Raw genomic sequence first — 24,320 nt, forward strand, 5'->3', positions numbered from 1 at the left:
ATAAACGGAACTACCATAAGTGGATGTACACTGCTATGGAACAGCATTAAAGACTTTCAAACTGGAGGGGTTAGAAAATACCATAAGAAGAAATAAACTTGTAAGGATGGTGTGTTGGAAGCCTCCTTCATATACTGATTCACAAATACATAAGAATAACACCATGCTTCCTTTTGAGGAATCTACATATTGGGGGTTAGATTTGTTTTCTATGGACTGGATGCTTAAATACTGTAAGTACCAAAACCAGCTATTCACCTCCCAACAATGGGTGAAAGCTACTCGGGGGTGGAAATGTGTAATACAATTTGTCATAATGTGAATTTCAGCTTGGATTTGGACTCAGCTTACTTGTAGCTGAATGTTTCCTGCTTAACTGTGATGACTGCATGGACAGTTACAAGGCTTGTAGCCATACATCACCCCTATGGTATTTCCCCCAGGGTTGACAGCAGACACCCACCCACCTGAACCTCCTCCACCTACAAGAATAGGGGTCCAAGACTCACCAGACCCAGACAGAGTTGATGTATGCACCCGGGTGGTACTGTTTGAGGCGATGGCTGTTGTACTGGCACACCTTCGTCAGCAGATCTAGCCACTCCTTCTCTTCCACACAGTTGGTTGCCTGCACAGGGCACAATGCAGTTAGTTCTCATAATAGCTAGGTCACCTTTTATGATGTTCTTTTTTTCCTCAGTCCTCACTAAATTACAGAAAAAAATGACCACTGCTACCTGTATATGGAACCCGACAGTTTCCCCCAATTTACATCATCACCTGGATGTAGTCATGAAATTTTAGAACACATCCTTTCATTATACTGACAACTTCATGTAAGGTAGTGTATTACCAGAGTGTAATATGTATCTCATTCTTCATGCCCATATCATAACGATATGAATCAAAGCACAGTTATGGCATTAAATCACACAAGTCTAAAGACATAACACTCATTCACATATAATTCAAGCCCCCAGAATCCTGGTACAAGCACACAAGCCTAACTAACAGCACACATTTTGCCTGCCATATACACTCAATTTGTAAACTACCAAGTTCAAAAAGAGGAGCCACACCCTTGTCACGCCCACCTTTAGTCCTTCCAAAATATCCAGATCATTTAGGTGTTGTCCCTCATGGGAATTCCCCTACATGAAATGTTGCCACAGTTTCTACTGGGCCAATTTTCGGATTGGAGACAAGGGTTAACCCTCACTCCCAGCTCACTACCTCTCTCTCTCTCTCTGGATATAAAATCAACATTTTATGGAGATTTATTTCTATAAAAAGTCTATACGGTTTTATGAATGATTAGAATTTGAGGAAAAACCTCCTGACTTTGTCTGTCTGTCTGTCTGTCTCTGTCTCTCTGCATAGAAAATCTACAGTTTATGGAGATTTATTTCTATAAAAAGTCTATAGGGTTTTATGAATAATTATAATTTGAGGAAAAGCTTCCATCTTTGATGGCAGTTAGAGAGGAAGTGACCTGCGGATTGACACCTGACCTACCCTCACTGACTCACCTACAAGCATGACAGTGTTGGAAAGCAACGTTGCCAAGTGTTGTGATATTTATAAAAAGTCATTGTTTTTATTAAAAACAATTGGCATTTTCTTACACTATATAGCCTTATTAGAGAATTATATATATATATATATATATATATATACTGTAAATAAATTTCATTTAGAAGTGGTAAATAGCTGACATGAGTCAGAGAGGTGTGTTTTGGTACAGATTCGGCAGCATCGAGGGAAGGGGAATTCCCGTGAAGGACAACGCCTAAACGATCTGGATATTTTGGAAGGACTATACATACATAATTCTTCCAACAACTACAATACTGCCAATAACACTAGAACAAAACCAGCACAAAATCTGACCTGGATGTAGAGTGTTCTGTTTGGCTGAACAAGCTGGAACATATTTTTAATCTTGAAAGAAGACTCTTCCACCCTCTCTACTGCAAGAATCTCATCCACTGGAATCTCACACAAGGAAGCCCCACCTAAAAAAATTTCATCATCAGCAACACCATTATCAGCATCATTCAGGCAACTTTTCCCACCTAAAGATGGTGTGAGGATGGGTCCAGAAAGAAAATATACAGAAAATATACAAATCGTTTCATTTTTCAAGGCTCCAACATGCCTGCATGCATCGGCTTTGGTCACCTAATGGCGGCTCTCCATGCTGATTGACCTCTGGCAGCTTCCCTATTCAGTCCCTTATCCATGAGGTCACACACAATGACTTCATCCCAGATCTTTTTAGGTCTACCTCTCGCAACCCTACCCCTAATGTAACACTTCTCATTTTCTGCACCCAATTATCATCCCCCATCCTCTCCACATGCCTAACCATCTCATATATACATATACATACATACATACAGCATATACATATACACCAAACCCTCGTTTTACGAACGATCATTATTCAACAATTCATTGTTTTGACATTTATAAATCTTTACCCTTTTTCGTTGTTCGACATGGTTATCCCCACCATTTCAACAATTCAAACTGCGTGCCGCCAGACAGACCGGCAGAGCTGCCAGTCTCCTGCACTAATCCCTGCTGATCAGTTGCCTCTTCAACCGTCTGCATTTCTTTTTGGCCTTATGGAATACTAAAGCACCACCATGGCTCCACCCAAGACCCCTACTATTACCCCTGTCAAGCTTAGTCATGTGCTCACCAACCTGAATGAGTGTTTCGCCATTGCATGGTCGGGTGACGATCAGGGTTGCATGAACTGAACTCAGTTACATTACCAAACTCCTCAATCTTCATTACTAATTTTAATTTTTCATTACTAAATTCTTAAAGCAAGCATTTATTCTTCACTAATTACATATACAAATGGAAATAAGCACTCTCCTTGTAATTAGCAGCATGTTATTTTCATGCTATGTAGACTAGCAGATTAATCAAAGAGAGCAGACAATCCAATGTCTCCATCCTCTGTATCTTCATATACAGGTATGTGAAAAATCTGTTTGGTAATGGATCATGCTAATTCATTACCAAATAAATTTTTCATTACCAAATTGGCCCACATTTGGTAATGAAAAATACCAAATGACAACCCTGGTGATGACTGTGCCAATGATTAATGAATGCTCTTAATGCACAATACTGTTTTGGTGCCAGTTTTACGGAATGTACATCTTAGTGAACTAAGTGAATTTTTCTCTTTGAAAGTTGGGTTGAAACAGGGATGTGTCATGTCTCCATGGTTGTTCAATCTGTACATGGATGGGGTAATAAAAGAGGTACAAGGTAGGGTAGTGGATGTTGGAGTGGCCCTGGTGAGAGAGGATAGTGTTTGGAAACTCCCTGTACTGTTGTTTGCAGATGATACTGTGTTGTTGAGTGAAGACGAAGGGGAGCTGCAAGGCTTGGTGGATGAGTTTAAGAGAGTGTGTAAGAAACGGAATCTAAAGGTGAATGTAGGGAAGTGTAAAGTGATGGTCTTTGAGAGAGGTGAAGTCAGTGAATGTATAGCGAGGTTGGATGGTGAGGAATTGGAAAATGTGAGTACGTTTAAGTACTTGGGTAGTGTGATGAGTTAGGATGGAGGTTTGGAGGGTGAAGTGCTTGAAAGGGTACAGCAGGGAAGAAAGGTTGCTGGTTCTTTGAAAGCAGTGATAAGAAACAGGAAAGTGAGCATGGAAGTGAAAAAGTTACTACATGACAGTATTGTGATACCAACTCTAACGTAAGGAAGTGAAGCTTGGACGTTGTTGGAAGGACACAAGTCAAGAGTGAGAGCAGTAGAAATGAGTTATTTAAGAGGAGCCTGTGGAGTCACATGGAGAGACAGGCTGACAAATGAGGATATAAAGGAGCGTTGTGGTGTTGATGTGGATGTGATAGGAAGTGTTATGAGGAACACACTGAGGTGGTTTGGCCATGTGGAGAGGATGGAGGGTGAAAGACTGACGAAGAGAGTGTATGTGAGTGAGGTGGAGGGGGAAAGAGGGAGGGGGAGGCCGAGGATGAGATGGAGGGATGGGGTGGAGAGGTATATGAGAGAGGGGGGCGTGAGTTGGGAGCAGGGGAGTGAAATGGCGGGGGACAGGGCGACTTGGAGGCGATTTGTTTGTGGCCACCCCAAACGGGATTGAGGCGTCTGGCGATAGATAGATAGATAGACATCTTAGTTTGCACTAGGTTAGGTAGGTTATGATCACTGGGGGGTCCTAGAGCGAAGCTCCTCAGTTAGGTTTCAGCGCCTCCAGTTAGGCTTCCACTGCTATTTAAGGTTTTAAATTGAACACATTTAAGTTTGGTGCAGTGACGTCAAGTTCAGTCGACGAGATCGTCTATAAACATGCTATCGAAGGCATTTCAGTGGCTTTCTTTAATACCGCTAAGTAGGTATATTTCGTTTGTTCTCCAATATTTTTTTCATCGAAAATCAAATGTCAATAATCTGAGATGTATGTAGTACTAAAATAATTTTCCTTGAGAATGTAGGTCTATAAGAAATCACCTCAAATCCATGTCACTTTCCTTCATTTATACTGGTATTTTTTCCATCTTTATTGAATATTTTTTGAGTGACGAAGGTGGTCAGGAACCTAACCCCCCTACTTTTTAACAATCTTATGGGAAAGATTGGTTCATTATTCAACCAATTCGTTATTCAACCGCTTTTTATGGAACGCATCCCTGTTGAATAATGGGGGATAAGTGTGTGCGTGTGTGTATAAACACCTTGGTCCCATTTAATGCGCCTATATGGTGGATGTGCAAGTGTGCGCTATTTGATATCGCACTAATTGTATACACATAACTTATGGGAAAAAATTCTTTTGGTGGATGAGTGACTCCAACTTTAGGGGGTTAAACTTTTAAACACTAATAATTACCCTAGTACTGTATTAAATAACAGTATACGTACAAACATGCACACGTTTACACATGCCCTCGGTGAGCTGGTCTAAACTGGTTTGCTGCCTCTCTCTCTCTTAAATAATACTGTACAAAGCAATTCGCACCCAAATCGCACTGAAATCATACGAGAGTGGCTGAAAGTGTTATTTTATTATATATTGTGAACTACTCTGGTAAAATGCAAGTCTGTCTATCTATCTACTGCCAGACGCCTGAATCCCGTAAGGGATGGCCACAAACAAATCACCTTCATGTTGCCCTGTCCCTCACCCTTTCACTGCCGTGCTCCCAGCTCACACCCTCCTCTCTCATATACCTCTCCACTCGGTCCCTCCATCTCATCCTTGGCCTCCCTCCCTCTCCCCTCCTCCACCTCACTCACATACACTCTCTTCATCAGTCTCTCACTCTCCATCCTTTACACGTGCCCAAACCACCTCAATGTGTTTCTCCTAACGCTTCCTATCACATCCGCACCCACACCACAACACTCCTTCATCTTCTCATTTGTCAGTCTGTCTCTCCATGCGACTCCACATGCTCCTCTCAAATAACTCATTTCCACTGCTCTCACTCTCGACTTCTGTCCCTCTGACAAGGTCCAAGCTTCACTTCCTTACGTTAGAGTTGGTATCACAATACTGTCCTGTAGTAGCTTTCTCACTACCATGCTCATTTCCCTGTTTCTTATCACTGCTTTCAAGGAACCAGCAACCTTTCTTCCTTGATGTATCCCTTCAAGCAATTCACACTCTAAACTTTCATCCTTACACATCATACTACCCAAGTACTTAAACGCATCGCATTTCCCATTTCTTCCTCATCCAACCTCACTGTACATTCACTGACTCCACTTCTCTCCAAGACCATAACTTTACTCTTCCCTACATTCACCTTTAGAGTCCGTTTCTTACACACTCTCCCAAACTCATCCATCATGCCTTGCAGCTCCTCTTTGTCTTCATTTAACAGCACAGTATCATCTGCAAACAGTACAGGGAGTTTCCAAACACTGCCCGCTCTCACCAGGGTTGCTCCAACATCCACTGCCTTAACTTGTATCGTTTTTATAACCCCATCTATATACAGACTGAACAACCATGGAGACATGACACATCCTTGTTTCAATCCAACCTTCAAACAGAAAAATTCAGTCAGTTCACTATCCACACACACTGCAGCCTTAACACCCTCATACATTTCCCATCTACTCCATATGTTCTTAATACAGGTCCTTACCACAATCCTTGTCTATACATTCTGTCATATGCTTTCTCCAAATCCATGAAGGCTGCATGCAACTTCTTTCCCTTCTCTAGAAACTTCTATCAAAGATCTAAGAATGAATATCTGATCTATGCAACCTCTTCCCTTCCTAAAACCTCCCTGTTCTTCTCCAACTAATGCCTCTGTTATTTCCCCAATTCTGTCAATACGTATCCTACCATATACTTTTCCTATTACACTAAGAAGACAAATGCCCCTATGATTACAACACACTTCATTTCCCCCTTTTCCTTTGTACTGGGGAATAATTATACTTGACTTCCAATCCTTCGGGACTGTGCCTTCCTCCCAGGCCAATCTGCACATTATCTACATCCATTCTACTACTGTCTCTCCCCCATACTTCAGCATTTCACCACACTTCATCAATTCCTGGGGCTATCCCCATTTTAACTTTCTTCATTATTTCCACGACTTTCATCCTACTGATTTCTTCCTCTCTTCTCACATCCCTCCTTCTCCCAGCCATTCCCCAGCCACTTATACTCGCATTACTTTCATTCTCTATGTTCAACAATTCCTTAAAGTGTTCTCTCCATCTAGTCACTTTTTCTCCCTTCTCCATTAGCAATCTACCATTTTTATCTTTCACTCCCCTACTAACTACTTTTGCACCTTGTCTAACTCTCTTTACCTCTTTCCAGAACATTTTCTTACATTCCTTCCACTTTACACTCAAATTCCTTCCAAAGTTCTCATCCACTCTCTTCTTACTAATCTTTTCACCTCTCTCTTGCTCTCTACATAATAAATCTCTCTTCCGTCTCTCTAAACTTCTTCCATGCTGCCGTTTCTCATCCACTCACTATATGCTTTCTTCTTTTGTGCCACAGCCTCTCTCACCTCTTCATTCCATCATGCTGTTCCTTGCACCCCTTTTCGTCTTCTCTTCACCCCACACACCACCTCACATGCTGCACAGATTTCTTCCGTGAATATCTTGCACACACCTTCCATGTCCCCCATCTGCTCCAAAACATATTTAACCAATCATTCCTCCAATTCCCTCTTATATTCTGCCTTTTTTCCACCCTCCTTGTATGAACTACTTCCTCCTGTCCATCCCTTCTTCTATTTCTCCATTTCATTTGGACTTTGACCACCACAAAGTGGTGGTCAGAAAGTCCACTCCCTCAACCTCTATTTACTCTTGCATCCATTACAAACATTCTCATCCTTCCATCCACACACACATAATCAATCAGTGTCTTCCATTCATTCAGTTCTACACCCACCCTTCTCATCACTCGCCATGGATCATTTTGTGCCTGAAGAGGCTACTGGCTATCACCAACCCCCTACGGCACTGCCATTCTCATCCATCTCTGCAGGCACACCCCATTCACCAACTATTCCATCCACCTTCACATTCCCTACTTTTCCATTCACCTCTCCAATCAAAAACACTAGCAGCAGGGATAGGCAGCACCGCCCAGGGAAGTACTACCGCCAAGGTAATGGGAGACTCAGGGAATAGCCTGGATTCCATTTTCTCTCCTAGGTCTTGGTAGCTGGTTACACATCTTTCTGCCTCAAACATCAGCGGGAATCAGGCTGCCCTCTTTACACAACACACACATCCACATTGCCTTAAACCAGCTATCCTCTCTCCATAAAATACCAATCTTCTCATTACATATCATACACATTTCACAACACATCCCTGCTCTCCCCCCCAAAAAATGAACCATGGCTGCTGCTATACTGGGAATTAGTGCGGTGGTTTCTCGGGTGACCGCCACCGGCAGGGCTGGGTCATTTGCACAGGGCCCTCCCGGTCGTCATCAAGCGACTGTGCCACCTCTAGTGTTGCGGCGCCCTAAATCTGCTCATCAGTGCAGTAAAATTATTTTTTGCAATATTAGGGGACTTCAACATCAAATCTGTTCAATATTTCCTCCAGTTTGAATCCCCTGATCTGCTATTTTTGACAGACACACAAGTAAGCTCCACCTCTGATTTAGCTAGACTGAATTTTCCTGGATAAATCTTGATTCAAAATTTCAGACCCAATGGAGGCGTATGTTGCCTTGCTAATTCAGAAATTGCCCTGGAGGAGATTACTAAATTTAATTGTCCTTATTTCGACTATTCCATATACAAATTAAATTCTTTTGGTAAAATTAAGTATTTCTGTTGTGTTTATCGTTCCCCTAATGCCCCTCCAGAGCAGAGTTTATTTGACTCTTTGTCTTCACAACTATAGTGTCCTCAGCATTAATACTGCATCAGAAATTACTCTTCTGGGTGATTTTAATGTCCATAAGGTTGAATGGCTCACTTATTCAGCCAGAACTGATGACTCTGGTCTTGAATGTGAGCTATTTGCAGACTCATTTAATCTCACCCAGTTAGTCAGTCAACCCACCCGTGTACCAGACAACCCCGATCAAAATCCCCACCTATTGGACTTGTTTCTAACAACCAATTCAGATAATTATAGTGTTGAAAAGAAGTCCTCCCTCGGATCCTCGGATCATTGTCTGATTCAAGACACCAGTTTAACACCTACCACACCCTCCTGCTCTGAACAGGTCGTGGTGACTAAATGGCACTACGACTGGGCAGACTGGGAGGGACTCCATAATTTTTTCATGGATGTTCCTTGGACCTCCTTTTTGTCCCAAGATGCAAATTCCACATCGGGCCACATACAGGATTTCATTAAAGTCGATATGGAAACATTCATTCCCCATCATAGTTACAGAAAAAGATGTAATTCTACTAAATGGTTTGACCACAATTGTGCTAGAGTAACAGAACATAAAACAGTAGCCTATAACACTTATACAAGGACCAAAACCAAAAAAGCCTTTAACTATTACAGAAATATCAGAAACCATGCTAAAACTATCATCAATCTTTCTAAATCAAACTTTCTGCATAGACAGGCTAACAAACTACAGTAATCACTCTAATATCTGGACGCCCAATAACCGAACATCCCCACTACCCGGACATAATCGTCCTGGGGGGGGGGGGGGGGGATTTCCCGTCCGTAATTTGAACTTACCGCGCGCGCCGCGGGAGAGCATTGTTTTGGCACGTCATTCCTCCAATGTCCGATAGGGCGCCGCTGCATCCTCCCCACTTCCCGCCTGTCTCTCACCGCGAGTGTACGCTCATTGTAATGGCTGCCCACGTGATCGCTTTTGTGGTGGTGCCCTACCTGCTGCAGGGCCTCCTGCTGCTCTCGGACCTCCTCTTAGTGTGTGTGATGATGGCCCTGCCACCTGAGAAAAGGAAGAGAGTGATGCTGACTCTGGAGAAGAAGAGGGAGATATTGGAGAAAGTGGATGTGGGTTGGTCTTCTTCCCGCATTCTTCGCGAGTTCAACCTGGCCCGGTCTACTTTGTTTGATATCAAGAGGTCCCGAGACAAACTCATGCAGTACACGGCTGACTTCTCGTCGAGAAGCAAACGCAATGTGGAAAGGAAGGTTATGTTTACCCCCAAGTTTGCAGAAATCGACCGATCCACGTTGATTTGGTATTGACAGCAACGTGCTGCTGGTGTGATGGTACGTGGAACGGAGCTGAAGGCTGCTGCTGAGAAGTTCGCCAGGCTTCACGACGCCCTAGACTTCAAGGCATCCGAGGGTTGGCTCTTCGCGTTCAAGTTGCGACATGGCCTTACCAACCGTAAAGCACATGGCGAAGCATTGGACGCTAACGAGGATGGAGTTGACGAATTTCAGCACAAGGTGAAAGGCTTGATCGACAGGGAGGGCCTAACTCTCGGTCAAGTCTACAATGCTGACGAAACTGGCCTATTCTATCGCTCGCTGCCAACGAACACTCTAGCCGAGGAGACGGAGAAGCGTGTACCTGGCCGCAAGCTTTCCAAGGAACGGATATCTGCTTTGTGTTGCGCCAGTGCTAACGGCATGCACCGGCTTAAGCCCGTTGTTGTTGGCCGCGCAAAGCAGCCTCGGTGCCTTCGTGGGGTGATGGATGTCCTTCCTGTCATCTGGTACCATTCTTTGAAGGCATGGTTCACAGCTGTGATCTTCAAAGACTGGTTTCACCGTCACTTCATCAAGGAGGTCATCCATTACCAGACGAAGACACTGGGAATCCCGCGCGACCAGGTAAAGGCTCTCCTTCTACTCGACAATGCACCTGCCCACCCATGCGACAAGGCCTTGGCTGCTGAAAATGGCCGTATTAGGTGCATGTTTCTGCCACCTAATACGACTGCTCTCATTCAACCAATGGACCAAGGAGTGATCGTGGCAACAAAGCGCCTATACCGTCGGAAGTTCCTGGACGAGGTGATGGTTGTTCTCAAGGACGAGGACGAGCGCAGGGAGGGACGGGACACACGAGGCAAGCGGACTTTGGAAAACCTTCGCCGCTACAACATCAAGTCTGCGCTGTACAACTGGGCTAGTGCATGGAAGGAAGTCCCTGTGAAAACTCTTGAAAATGGTTGGTCTCGTCTGCTTCTCGGAACGGATGTGGAGTACGATTTTCTAGGGTTTGACGTGGATGACTTCCATGCACGGCTACATACACACGGCGACGATGTAGATGTGGACGATGTTCGTGAGTGGTTGGATGACGACGAGGGCAATCCTGGGTATCAGACGTTGTCTGATATCGAGATCGCGTCTTCGGTTGCAGGTGTCAGTACCGAACTTGATGATTCCGACGCTGAAGGCGACGATGATGCGGACTCCTCTCACCAGGACACTACTCCAGCCATCCCCAAGCTGAGTGCACTCCGGGAACATCTAGAGTTCGTCCTAGACTACCTGGAACACCCGGACTGCAACAGGGAGATGGGGCCCTTGGGACTCGTGGAGGAAGTGCGTGCTTTCAGGCAGCGCATCATCAATCGTCAGAATCATCGGTCATCGCGTCAATCAACCATTGACAGTTTTTTCAGGCCCGTGACCCCCGCTGTGCCCAGCCCTGGCTCCATTCCGTTGCCTCCCCAAGACAGGCCCTCATGCTCCGAGCCACAGCCCAGCACATCAGCCACGGTGGAGTCACCGCTCGACGTGAGTTTGTGGCTGTCTTCAGAGTCCTCTGCAGTGGGTATGCCATCACCACGACCCAGCGATGCACCCCTAGGTCGCCTGCCATTGATACTCTCGGACTCTGACAGTGAATAAACAGCAAGAACTTCTCCACTACACCACACGGGAATTTTGAGTGTTGTGCAGTGAAAAAAACAGTGTGTTGTGTTAAGGATTTAAAGTTGTGAGAGAAAAGACTCAACAGAAAAAAAATGTAACGTAAATAGACTTGTTTGTTTTGCCTTTGGAAAATTAAAAAAAAATAGGAAAAGTTAAAGTGCAACACTAAGTTACAATGGAGCATTATTTGGACAAAAGTGAACACTGTGAAGAGAACGGACTTCTGTGTGTTATTGACTAAGTTCAGTGCAAGACTTCAGGAACAGTGTACTGCAAGTGCTTCAGGAAATCGTTCTTACTGTCAGAGTCCGAGAGGAGGCGGTTATTCATCGAGGTGGCCAGGGACTTGCTGTAAGTAGCCAGAATGTTTCATACTGTACTTTTTCCCTACTATACTTACCTCATTTCACTCTTTAATGTCCTTTATTGGTGTGAATAGGGTGTTAGTAGCTATGCATGTGCAGAAGGAATGTGTTTTTCTGAGTTAGGCTAGGTTAGGGTCCATAAGTACCAGAATGTTTATTAATGTATGAACATACTTCTAAACCCTCATTTTATGATTCTTTTGCATTTATTTCAGTCATTTATGTGCCTTATTGGTGTGATTTGGGTCTTAAATAGGTGCTATGCATGTCCAGAGGGAGTTGTATAGGTGTTTCTCTGAGTTAGGGTCCATAAGTACAAGTCCATAAGCTGGGGCCCAATATGTGGACAAAACCAATAACCAGACCTAACCTATGGCTCTATTACGTTGGATATTGGAGTGATTACTGTACTAAACAACCCAAATGATGATAAAATATTCAGGTCAACCCTTAATTCATTCAAAACTAACTTCATTACCTCCTCTTCCATTCCACCTTTACAGTCCCTCAATGGAAATCTAGTAAGTGACCCATGTGGAAAAGCCAAACTTCTTGTTGACATTTTTTCTACAAACTCAACCCTAAATACAGAAAATTACAATATTCCTGTACTTGATTTTGATTCCCCTCAAATACCTCCATTCATGATTCACACCAGATACGTACAAGCTGTATTACAGAATCTTTCAGTAGACAAAGCTACTGGTCCAGATGAAATTCCTTCAATAGTACTTAAAAATTGCTCCTCAGTGTTGGCTCCTGTATTGGCAAAATTTTTCCGCTTATGCATCCGTACCTTAAGTTTTCCAGCCTCTTGGAAAGAAGCAAATATCCATCCTGTTCCTAAAAAGGGGGCAACTTCTGATCCATCAAACTATAGATCAATTGCAAAAACTTCCATTCTTGGCAAAGTTTTTGAGACGCTAATTAACAAACACATAAGCAAGCATCTAGAAATCAATAAATTAATCAATGATTGGCAATATGGATTTAGACAAGAATGTTCAACCGTAGACATTCTTTGCCTTCTTACCCATCAGATCAACAAAACAATAGACCAACACAGTGAAACACACACAATGGCACTAAAAATATCAAAAGCATCTGACAGAGTATGGTACCGGGCCTTATTGTCTAAGATGTCACACTATGGCCTTGCATCACTGGCTTCTCCAATTTCTTCTTACCTTCATAATAGTAAAATACTGGTCATGGTAGACGGTATTTATTCTCAGTTTCATTCCATAAATGCTGGCGTACCTCAGGGATCAGTTTTGGTGCCAACCCTCTTTCTCATTCATATAAATGACCTCCTGTCTGTCACTCACAACCCAATACACTCGTATGCTGATGACTCGACCCTTCATAGTTCTTTCACATTTAGTACCTCCTATACACAATTTGATATTATAAATTCCCAAATAAACACAGCTATTTCTCTGAACCAGGACCTTTCTAAAATTAATCAATGGGGACAAACAAATCTGGTCTCCCTTAATGCTCAGAAAACTAAATACATTAATTTCTCCAACAGAAAGAATCCCTCAGACTCTCACATAATTTTAAATGATGTCAATATTCCCATATCCACTACAATTGATATCCTAGGTGTTACTCTAAACCTTAACCTAAGCTAGACAGTTTATGTTAAATCCCTTGCTAAAAATGCTTCTAAAAAACTGGGACTTATGTACAAAGTTTGTGAGTTCTTCACTGACACTCAGATGTCCACAATATACAAAAGTCATGTGTGTTCTCAGATCGAATACTGTTCACCACTGTGGAGTGGATGTGGAGCGGTTGCATTGAGGCAGTTGGACAAAATTCAAAATAAAGCCATTAGATTAATCAATCATCCTGCCATCACGCAAGACCTTCCTCCATTATCAGTACATAGAGATGTTGCTTCTTTAGCATTATTTTACTGATATTTTCACCATAAGTGTTCAGACGAACTGGCTTCAATTGTTCCTCTGCTTCAGATTTTCTCCCGAAATACTCGGGCAGCTGGGAGCGCCCATGAATTCACACTCTCTCCCTCGCAATGCAGAACCTCAGCTTATCAAAAGCAGAGGTTCTGCTTCTCTGGAATTCGCTTCCTGGGAGTTGTTTCCCACAAACATTTGATTCACTTCAGTTCATGTCCAGTTGTTATGGGTATTTTATGAATAGAGGATGCCTTTAGGCACATGAACTTATTTTTTTCCCCTTTGTTTTTCCTTCCTCCATTCTTTATCTAAAAAAAAAAATAAAAAATAAAAATAAAAAAAAAATAAAAAAACTATCCCATTCCATTCAAACATTTCCATGCATGCATTTGTCCAGAACTCTTCTCTCACTCTGCTTGCACCATCTTGTGTTGGCGCATACACGCACACAATCGCCCACATTTCTATTCCAACTTTCAATCATACCCACACAATCCTTGAGCCAACTGATCCATACTCTCTTACATTCTCCTTCTATCTGTTACTCACAACAAAACACACACTTTCTTTTGCCCTCTCATTCTCACCCACTCCAAGAGATACAAATGATTTAGTGATTTTTGGCAATAATCAGAAAAGTTATATGCGAAGTGCATTAGCTAGCAAACATTTTTGCGGTTGTAAATTGTGCAGCTATGCTATGAAATGACTCATGACATGAAGGAGAGAGAGAGAGAGAGAGAGAGAGAGAGAGAGAGAGAGAGGATAGCACAGAAGTAAGTATCATGTAGAAAAGCAATGGGGAAGAGGAAAAGAACTTTGACCTCAGTAATTATGGGATCAGGGTTGGGTTGGAGAGAGAGAGAGAGAGAGAGAGAGAGAGTATAGAATGAGATGGACTTACGAAAAAAAACTTACGAGAGACCTTTAACCAATTATTTTCGTAAGCTGGGGACTGCCTGTATGCATACATACAAATTTATCTATCTATCTATCTATATAAGTGGGTGCTCACATAACGCACGATCCTATAGCGAAACTCTGATGTCCAAATACAGTAATCCCTCTAATATCCGAACGCCCAAAATCCGAACATCCCCACTAACCGGACATCCTCCTGGGATCCAATATTCCCAAAATGGGCCAAAAACCGCAAAAAATTCGAAAAAAATCTGACTTTTTTCCCTCCCATAATTTGAAATTCCCGCCTGGCGCCAAACAGCTGTTACACCATGGTCCCTTCACCCCTTCCTTCCTCCCCCTCCCCCCTCCCCTGTCAGGTTGCCATTTGGTATTTTTCATTACCAAGTGTGGGCCAATTTGGTAATGAAAAATTCGTTTGGTAATGAATTAGAATAATGCATTACCAAATGGATTTTTCACATGTATGAGGATACACAGGATGGAGATGGTGGATTGTTTGCTCTCTCTGATTAATCTGCTACCCTACATAGTGTGAAAATAATCAACATGGTGTTAGTTATAAGGAGAGTGATTACATGTATTTCCACTTGTATATATAATTAGTGAAGAATATATGCTAGCTTTACGAATTTGGTAATGAAAAGTTATATTTGACAATGAAAGTTGAGGAGATTGGTAATGTGGCTGTTGTGATCTGGCAACTCTGTTACCCCACCAACATCAACAGTCACAGCTTAACTCCGATGGAGAGCAGATACTCATAACAGTGCAAGCCACAGGTGCTTGTTTTTTGTGAATAAACAGTGAATAAACTGCAATACCTTGCCACTAGAACACACAGGAATTTACAGTGTTGTGCAGTGTTAAGAAATTAGAATTTAGAGTGCAGAGGATTAACTGTGGACTGCAAACTGGCGGTTCAAACCAGTCCAGGAGCAAGGGACTTGTAAGTGGAGTAGACTGTAGCACCAGTCGAGCAGGGCAGTACTCCCGAGGTGGATGGAAAGCTGATGACAGGGAGTGCTGGAGCTCCCGTTTCATCAGCCCTCAGGACTAGTTCCTGACCATCCCCCTTTGCTGAACTTTTTCAGTGTCTCAGTTACACAGAGAGTAGGCCAGCATGCTCTCCAGTACAAATTTCTCTATCTATCTTCACCAAACTACATGCACAGTACACACTACACTTCCTATTCAAAATTTACCAAAATGGCGTCAATTCACCTAGCCTCGGAGTCCCCAGGGGGGGGGACCATAAATGCCCCCGCCATCTGCCCCTCTCCCGGTGACGACTCGAGGTGCCTGGAACCACTGTCTGACTCTCTTCTTCTTCATTTCTGCAACATTCGCGGCCTTTCATCTAACTTTCGCTCTGCTGAGCACCACCTCTCCTCCTCTAAACCTCACCTTCTTTTTCTAACGGAGACTCAGCTGTCTGAGGCAACTGACAGCAAACCCTTTTCTGTATCCTCCTACTTTCTTTATACTCATTTCAAAGCCAAAGGTGGCTGTTGTGTATACATACGCAACGACTTATCTTGCTCTCGTGTTCCTGAACTTGATTCTTCTGAATTCTCCACTCTCTGGCTTCGGCTTTCCTGTCATTCTCTGACTAAATATATCTGTGCTGTTTACTTATCCCCTAATTCTACTGACTATCAAAAATTCTTCGACTATCTTACTTCTACGATGGAACACATTCTGTCCATTTCTCCTTTCTCTGAAATCTCCATTCTTGGAGATTTCAATGTTCACCACCACCTTTGGCTCTCCTCTCCTTTCACGGATCCACCTGGTGAACAAGCCTACATCTTTTCTATCCTTAATGACCTAGAGCAGCTTGTACAGCACCCTACCCGTATCCCTGACCGCCTTGGAGAGAGCTCCAACATACTTGACCTCTTCCTCACAACTAATCCTTCAGCTTACTCTGTTAATCTTTTCTCTCCGTTGGGCTCCTCCGATCACAACCTTATTACCTTAACCTGTCCTATCGCTCCAGTACGGCCTGCGGACCCTCCAGGGAAACGTCGTCTCTGGCATTTTGGAGCTGCGGACTGGGAGGCCCTCAGGCAGTACTTCTTTGATTTTCCCTGGAATGATTATTGCTTCCATGGCCGTGAGCCATCTGAGTGTGCCTTGCGCATTACGGAGGTTATTCTCTCGGGCATGGAAGCATACATTCCTTTCTCATATCCTTTGACTAACGCAAGAAAGCCTTGGTTTAATCACGCTTGTTCTAATGCTGTCCGCAACAAGGAGAAGGCCTACAAAAGGTACCGGAGCCAACCCACCCCTGAATCACATAATCTTTACGTTTCTGCCCGGAATCGTGCTAAGTCTGTTCTTCGCTCTACTAAAAATAATTTCATCCATACTAAATGCTCTCAACTCTCCAACTCGAATTCTTCCCGCTCCTTCTGGCACCTTGCCAAAAATCTTTCTAACAACTTTACCTCATCATCCTTCCCTCCTCTTTTCTACTCTGATGGTTCTGTAGCTATTTCTTCTACTGATAAAGCAGATCTCTTCGCACAGACTTTCTCCTCCAATTCCACCTTAGACGATTCCGGTGCTGTTCCTCCATCACTTCCCCCCTCTGACTTCCTCATGGCTGACATTAAAATGTCTTCAGTTGATGTATTTTCTGCCATTACTGGCCTCAGTACTAACAAGGCATATGGGCCTGATGGGGTCCCTCCTGTTGTTCTCAAAAACTGTGCTTCTGTGCTTACACCCTGCCTAGGCAAACTATTTCGCCTTTGTCTGTCAACTTGTACCTTTCCTTCTTGCTGGAAGTTTGCTCTCATTCAGCCAGTCCCAAAGAAGGGTGACCACTCCCAACCCTCCAACTATCGTCCAATTGCTTTAACATCCTGTATCTCAAAAGTTTTCGAGTCAATTCTTAATAAAAAAATTTTAAGGCATCTTTCCTATCACAACCTTCTTTCCGATCGTCAGTATGGGTTCCGTCAGGGACGCTCCACTGGCGATCTTCTCACCTACCTTTCAGACTCCTGGTCATCCTCCTTTCGGGACTTTGGCGAAAGCTTTGCCATTGCACTTGACATCTCAAAGGCTTTCGATCGAGTCTGGCATAAATCTTTAATTTCCAAACTGCCCTCCTACGGTTTCTATCCTTCTATCTGTACCTTCATCGCTAGCTTCCTTTCTGGTCGTTCTATAGCTGCTGTCGTAGACGGCCATCGTTCTTCTCCTAGATCTATCAACAGTGGTGTTCCTCAGGGCTCTGTCCTATCACCAACTCTCTTCCTTTTATTCATCAATGATCTTCTAAGCTGTACATCTAACTCTATCCACTCATACGCTGATGACTCCACCCTTCACCTTTCCATTCGGTTCCCGCAACGCCCATCTCAACAGTTACTTCAAGAAACAAGGGATGAGGCTATGGCACACCTAATGTCTGACTTGGCTCATATCTCTGACTGGGGTAAAAATAATATGGTTGTCTTTAATGCTTCTAAGACTCAGTTCTTACACCTATCAACCCGACAAAATCTTCCACAGGTATACCCACTAATGTTTAATAATATTCAGATTAATCCTGCATCATCCTTGAACATGCTTGGGGTTTCATTTACTCGGGACTTATCTTGGAAAGATCATATTGCATCTCTTGTAAAATCTGCTTCCAAGAGATTGGGTGTGCTAAGCCGACTCCGCTCTTTCTTTACCCCTGCACAATTGTTGACTCTATACAGGGGTTTTATCCGCCCCTGTGTGGAGTACAACTCTCATGTGTGGGGAGGCTCCCCACATACAGCTCTTCTCAATAGGGTGGAGTCAAAGGCTTTTCGTCTCATTAACTCTCCTCCTCTTACTGACTCCCTTCAACCTCTGTCTCTTCGCCGCACTGTTGCATCTTTATCTCTTTTCTATCGCTACTTTAATGGTCACTGCTCCTCTGAACTGTCTGCTTGCATTCCTCCACCTCTACGACGGGCGCGTAGCACCCGTCTGGCAGCAAACTCTCATCCCTTTTCTGTCCAACTCTCTAATGCAAGAGTTAACCGTTACTCCCAGTCTTTCATTCATGCAACAGGTCAGCTCTGGAACTGTCTCCCTCTGTCTGTATTTCCTCCTGCCTATGATCTCCAGTCTTTCAAACGCAGTGTGTCCAGGCATCTCAAAATGATCGGATCTTGAATTTGGCTCTCTATTGTATTTTGTTTTTCTCTTGGAGGGAACTGTTACTGCGGGCTCATGGCCTTTGGTTCCTTCTTCCTTGCATTAAAAAAAAAAAAAAAAAAAAAAAAAAAAAAAAAAAGTACCCAGAATGTTTAATATTGTATAAACTCACCTCTAAAACCTCATTTTATGGTTCTTTTGCATTTATTTCAGTCTCTTATGTCCCTTATTGGTGTGATTTGGGTCTTAAATAGGTGCAATGCATGTCCAGAGGGAGTTGTATAGGTGTTTTTCAGAGTTAGGGTCCATAAGTACAAGTCCATAAGCTGGGGCCCAATATCCGGACAGGACCACTATCCGGACCTGCCTATGGCTCTATTATGTCGGATATTGGAGGGATTACTGTATAGCCAAAATGCAGAAAAAATAGATATAATGAGGTTGGAGGATGTTGCTCAATTTTTACAGGACTTGACTAAGTGGTGATGATGGACCTAATGTGGCGGGAGGCCCCAATTTATGTTTCAAAGTCATACTACGCGGCCAATGATAGACAGAACGCAGTGCGAGGCATAAAATTATGGTTGGAAATCGCACAACATGGCAGGTAATAAACAGAGGGCTGATTGCATCAGCTAAAAAATGAGACATCAAACATCACATGCAGTAAGAAGAAGCGGTGGGAGGTGTGGTTGAGGGCAACTGACAACACGCAGGCAGTGAGATAAGCAGGGGGCAGGGGTGGGTGGGGGGAAGGGGAGGGAGACAAGTGGGGGTAAGCAAGTGTGGGGGGAAGGGGAGAGAGACAAGTAGGGATGAGGGAGGGGGAGGGGACAAGGAGAGAGACAAGAACTACAACCCCCCCACCCTGTCTCACTCACTCATTCATTTTCTTCCTCACTCATTCTTTCACTCACTCACTCACTCATTCTCTCATGCACTCACTCACTCTCTCTCTCTCTCTCTCACAAACACACACATACATAATATCCCCTCCATCCTCCCTCTTCTTTCCCCTCCCCTGTCACTCCTCCATCCTCGTCCATGCCTAGAATTTTTTTTTTTTTTTAGTTTTCACTCACTCACTCTCTCTCTCTCTCTCTCTCTCTCTCTCTCTCTATCTCACACACACACACACACACACACATTTCCTCCATCCCCCCTCTTCTTCCCTCATCCCCAATTCACCCCCCGTCCCTCTCCATCCCCCGTCACACCCAGTGATTTTATTTTTTTAGTTTTTGAGGACTTACTCAAATTTTATTGGTTGTATCAAAATTCTGAAAAAAACACAACAAACCTCATGAAATTCTGCATCTCGACATATGTTTTGCTCTTGCTCAATGCAGGAAAAATTTTGCGAAAGGATTTTGGGAAATTATTATGTGGAGTAGACTGTAGCACCAGTCGAACAGGGCAGTACTCCCGAGGTTGATGGCAAGCTGGTGATAGGGAGAGATGGAGCTCCCGTTTCACCAGCCCTCAGGACTTGATACTGACTATCTCCCTTTGCTGAACATTTTCAGTGCATTCATTTACACAGAGAGTAGGCCAGCATGCTCTCATAATACCTCTACCTTCAAATGTCTACACCACACTACATGAGCATAACATATCACACCTTCTATTCACGTCTTTAGTAATGGCCACTGCAATCTTACTATCAAATAAGGTGGTACCTCGGATTGCCACCACCTGTAGGGTAGGTCTGGCGGCACAGGGTCCTCCCTGTCGCCATCAAGCGACTGTTGCTATTTCCGGGAATGCTCGACAGCGAAGCAGTGACAGTGCGGCCTTATTCTTTACCAACATCCGCGGCCTTACCACAAATTTAAACTCAGTTCATTTTTTCCTTCAGTCCATATCCCCTTTGGCCCTTTTCCTCACAGAACCACAAATCTCACCCTCTACTGATATATCTCCATTTTGTTTTCCCGGTTACCATCTCCTTACAAACTTCCGTAACAAGGGCGGCACCTGTTGTTATATCAAATCCCAATATGCAGTTGACACTATGTTAAACTTCACTTCATCCAGTTTTGATTACTCATTATATAAATTAAACTGTCAAAACATTACCAAATATATTTGTGTAGTTTATCGTTCCCCCAATGCTTCTTTGGAACCCATTGTATTTGATTCCATATCCACTCAGTTGAGTAACCTTGACCCTGCCCTTGGCACCGAAATTATCATTTTGGGTGATTTTAACATACACAATGTTGAATGGTTATTGGATTCTGCCCGGACTAACGACGCTGGTCTAGAGTGCGAGCTGTTTGCGGAATCGTTTAATCTCACCCAGTTGGTAAAGCAACCAACCAGAATACCTGATAATCCTGACCATAATGCCCATCTCTTGGACTTATTCTTGACAAATAATCCAGATCAATACAGGATAGAGGTACTGTCACCACTTGGATCCTCTGACCAAAATCTCATCAAAGCCTCATTAGTTAACCCTCCCACATCTCCCCGTTCTGAACCTGTCAGGGTGACCCGATGGCACTTTGATAGGGCAGACTGGGATGGATTTAGAAATTATCTTGCTGATGTTCCATGGCAGTCTTTCTTCTCTAGTGATCCCAATTCTACCCAGTCCCACATTTGCGACTTAATACTAGCTGGTATGGATTTATTCATACCAAGTCAACAGTTCACTAAAAGATCGAACTCTCCAAAATGGTTTGATGGCAACTGTGCCAGAGCAACAGACCAAAAGTCATTAGCATATAACTCTTACCTAAAATCAAAAATATCTGAATCACTCTCTTGATTTAAAATTACTAGAAATCATGCAAAAGGTGTATTAAATCTATCTAAATCAAACTTTCTTCAAAAGTAAGCATCAAAATTACTTAACAACCCTAATGACAATAAAATATTCTGGTCAACTCTTAATTCTTTCAATAAAAACTTTAACAAGTCATCTTCCATTCCCCCACTAAAATCTTCAGATGGCAACGTTACAAATGACCCACGTGGGAAAGCAGATATCTTTGCCAGAAACTCTACCATAGACGATACCAGCCAGAATGTCACAGTACTGGAACTTGACTCTCCCAAAATTGTCCCACTTAAAATACAGACAAGATACGTATCCTAAACAATTTACCTACCAACAAAGCTCCAGGCCCAGATGGAATTCTGCCAATTGTTTTGAAAAAGTGTTCCCCTGAACTTGCCTCTGTCCTAGCTAAATTATTCAGACTATGCATACGTACATCTTTATTCCCAAATTCATGCAAAGAAGCCAATATCCACCCAGTTCCAAAGAAAGGAAGTTTGTCTGACCCCTCCAATTACAGACCAATAGCTGTCACATCTCCTCTTGGTAAGGTATTTGAAACTTTAATTAATAAGCACATTGTTAAACATCTTGAATCCAACAACTTAATTAGTGATAGACAATATGGTTTTTGCCACAAAAGATCCACCATTGACATACTCAATCTCAACTCATACCATCCATCAATCAATTGATCTTTTTGGAGAAACTCATGCAGTAGCTCTTGATATCTCTAAAGCTTTCGACAGAGTATGGCACCGTTCCCTGCTGTCCAAACTCCCTTGCTATGGACTAACATCTTTTGTTCCTTTGATTTCTTCATATCTTAGTGACAGGAAAATAAGGGTAAAAGTAGATGATGTACATTCCAATTTCCACTCAATTAATGTCGGCATGCCGAAGGGATCAGTTCTGGCGCCAACCTTATTTCTGGTTCATAATAATGATCTCTTATCTGTCACCCACAATCCCATTCACGCATATGCAGATGACTCAACACTACATAGTTCAATCACACTCAGATATCCATTTACAAAGTCTAATATCTCTACCTCTCAACTCAGTACAGCCATCTCCATAAATGAAGATCTATCTACAATCAGTGAATGGGGACAAAACAACCTTGTCTCTTTTAATGCTAGTAAAACTAAATATATACAGTTTACTAATAGACAGATATTGCCAGATTCGTACATTACCTTCAGAGCTACTAATATTCCCATCTCCAAAAGTATTGAAATTCTTGGTGTCTCACTTAACAGTGCCCTCAGCTGGACCTCTTATGTCAGATTACTTGCTAAAACTGCCTCAAAGAAACTTGGATTATTGTACAGAGTCCGTAACTTCTTCGCCGATGAGCAGTTAGCTATAATTTATAAGAGTCATGTGCGCTCTCAGCTTGAATATTGCTCACCCTTGTGGAATGGTTGTGGAGAGGTTGCATTAAGACAACTAGACAAAATTCAGAATAAAGCTGTTAGAATCAAAACCCTGCCATTACATATAAACTACCTCCTCTGCAAGTAAGAAGGAATGTTGCCTCCCTTGCATCCATGGTGCCACTTCTCCATGCCTTCCCTCGTGCTACACGGGCATCTGGTAGCGCTTATGACTGGAATGTCACTCAGCCATATTGCAGAACTTCTGCCTATCAGAATTCTTTCATTCTCAGAACTGCATCTCTCTGGAACACGCTTCCCCAGAGTTGTTTCCCTCCAAATTTCAACCCACAACTGTTCAAGTCTAACTGTTACAGATATTTTATGAACAGAGGACATTAGTAATCTGGTGTATGGATTATTTTTTTTTACTTATTTGTTTTTCCTTCCTCTGTTCTGTTATTTAAAAAAAAAAAAAAAAAAAAAAAAAAATTGAAGCTATTTTCATCCTTGAACAATTTTATTCTCACTGCATTTCTGCACTTATACTCATCAGTTTTGTGTGTTTTTATTAGTTTATCTTATAGTGTAAACACCAGGAAAGATGATGATATATAATTTATACCAATAATAATGAATTTCTGAGGGCAAATTTGGCAGTGGAAATTTTTTTCTTTGTGCCCAGGCAGAAACAGCCATAGCAGGGATGGAGGAGGGATGGGGGAAGCAGAGTTGGGATGGAGGAGAGATGGAGGGAGCAGAGTTGGGATGGAGGGAGGACCGGAAGAGCTGTGTACGCTACCACATCTGTTCCGATTTGCTCGTTTCAAACCCATGGCCCCAAAAGGTGAACTTGGGGCTGGCTTACCTACCATAAAACCCTTTAACATGTAAACATATGGCCCAACAATGCAAAATTCTCATAAAGCGGGAACTTCAGGGGACAATATTCCCACGTTATGTGAGCGCTCACTGTGTATATACATTTACAGTGCTCGTCAGAAGTATGGGGCGCCCTGCGTCCCTCCTGAGAAACAAACCTTTCAACATTGAAAAAACATATAAATAATGCATTTTATTTACCTTTAGTGCTTCGTAGGGTAGCCTTTACGTTTCTTCACGGACCTGAGACATCTTGGAAATGAAAGGACGAGGCTCCTGAGGTGCTGGAGGGGTATTTTGTCCCAGGAGTCACGAATGGCGGCTTCCAGCTTAGGCAGAGAGCTCACGTCCTTCCCTTGGAGACTCTTCTTTACGACGTACCAAAGGTTTTCAATCGGGTTGAGGTCTGGGCTATTTCCTGGCCAGTCTGTCATGAATGATACCTCGCAGTCACGAAGTCAATTGGTGACCGATTTGGCCTTGTGAGCAGGTGCACTGTCCTGCTGAAACACTCGTGCACCTGTTAGCTCGAAGGAGTCTGGTAAATGATCACACAGAAGCTCC

General features: G+C 43.0%; 1 protein-coding gene across 1 annotated transcript in view; it reads right to left on the bottom strand.

The window, feature by feature from the left end:
* The window catches only part of RasGAP1 (Ras GTPase activating protein 1), a 121,328-nt gene that overhangs the window by 9,383 nt on the left and 87,625 nt on the right, over positions 1 to 24,320 (bottom strand). Inside the window, exons 15-16 of the mRNA XM_080279293.1 lie at positions 1,891 to 2,015; positions 510 to 628 (exon numbers count right to left, since the gene is read on the bottom strand). Of these exons, the coding sequence (XP_080135419.1) occupies positions 510 to 628; positions 1,891 to 2,015 (244 nt within the window). The remainder of the gene's footprint in view (positions 1 to 509; positions 629 to 1,890; positions 2,016 to 24,320) is intronic.

Source organism: Coenobita brevimanus, chromosome 78, assembly GCF_032717465.1.
Source record: "Coenobita brevimanus isolate Jiangsu-jjx chromosome 78, ASM3271746v2, whole genome shotgun sequence".
Classification (NCBI taxonomy): domain Eukaryota; kingdom Metazoa; phylum Arthropoda; class Malacostraca; order Decapoda; family Coenobitidae; genus Coenobita; species Coenobita brevimanus.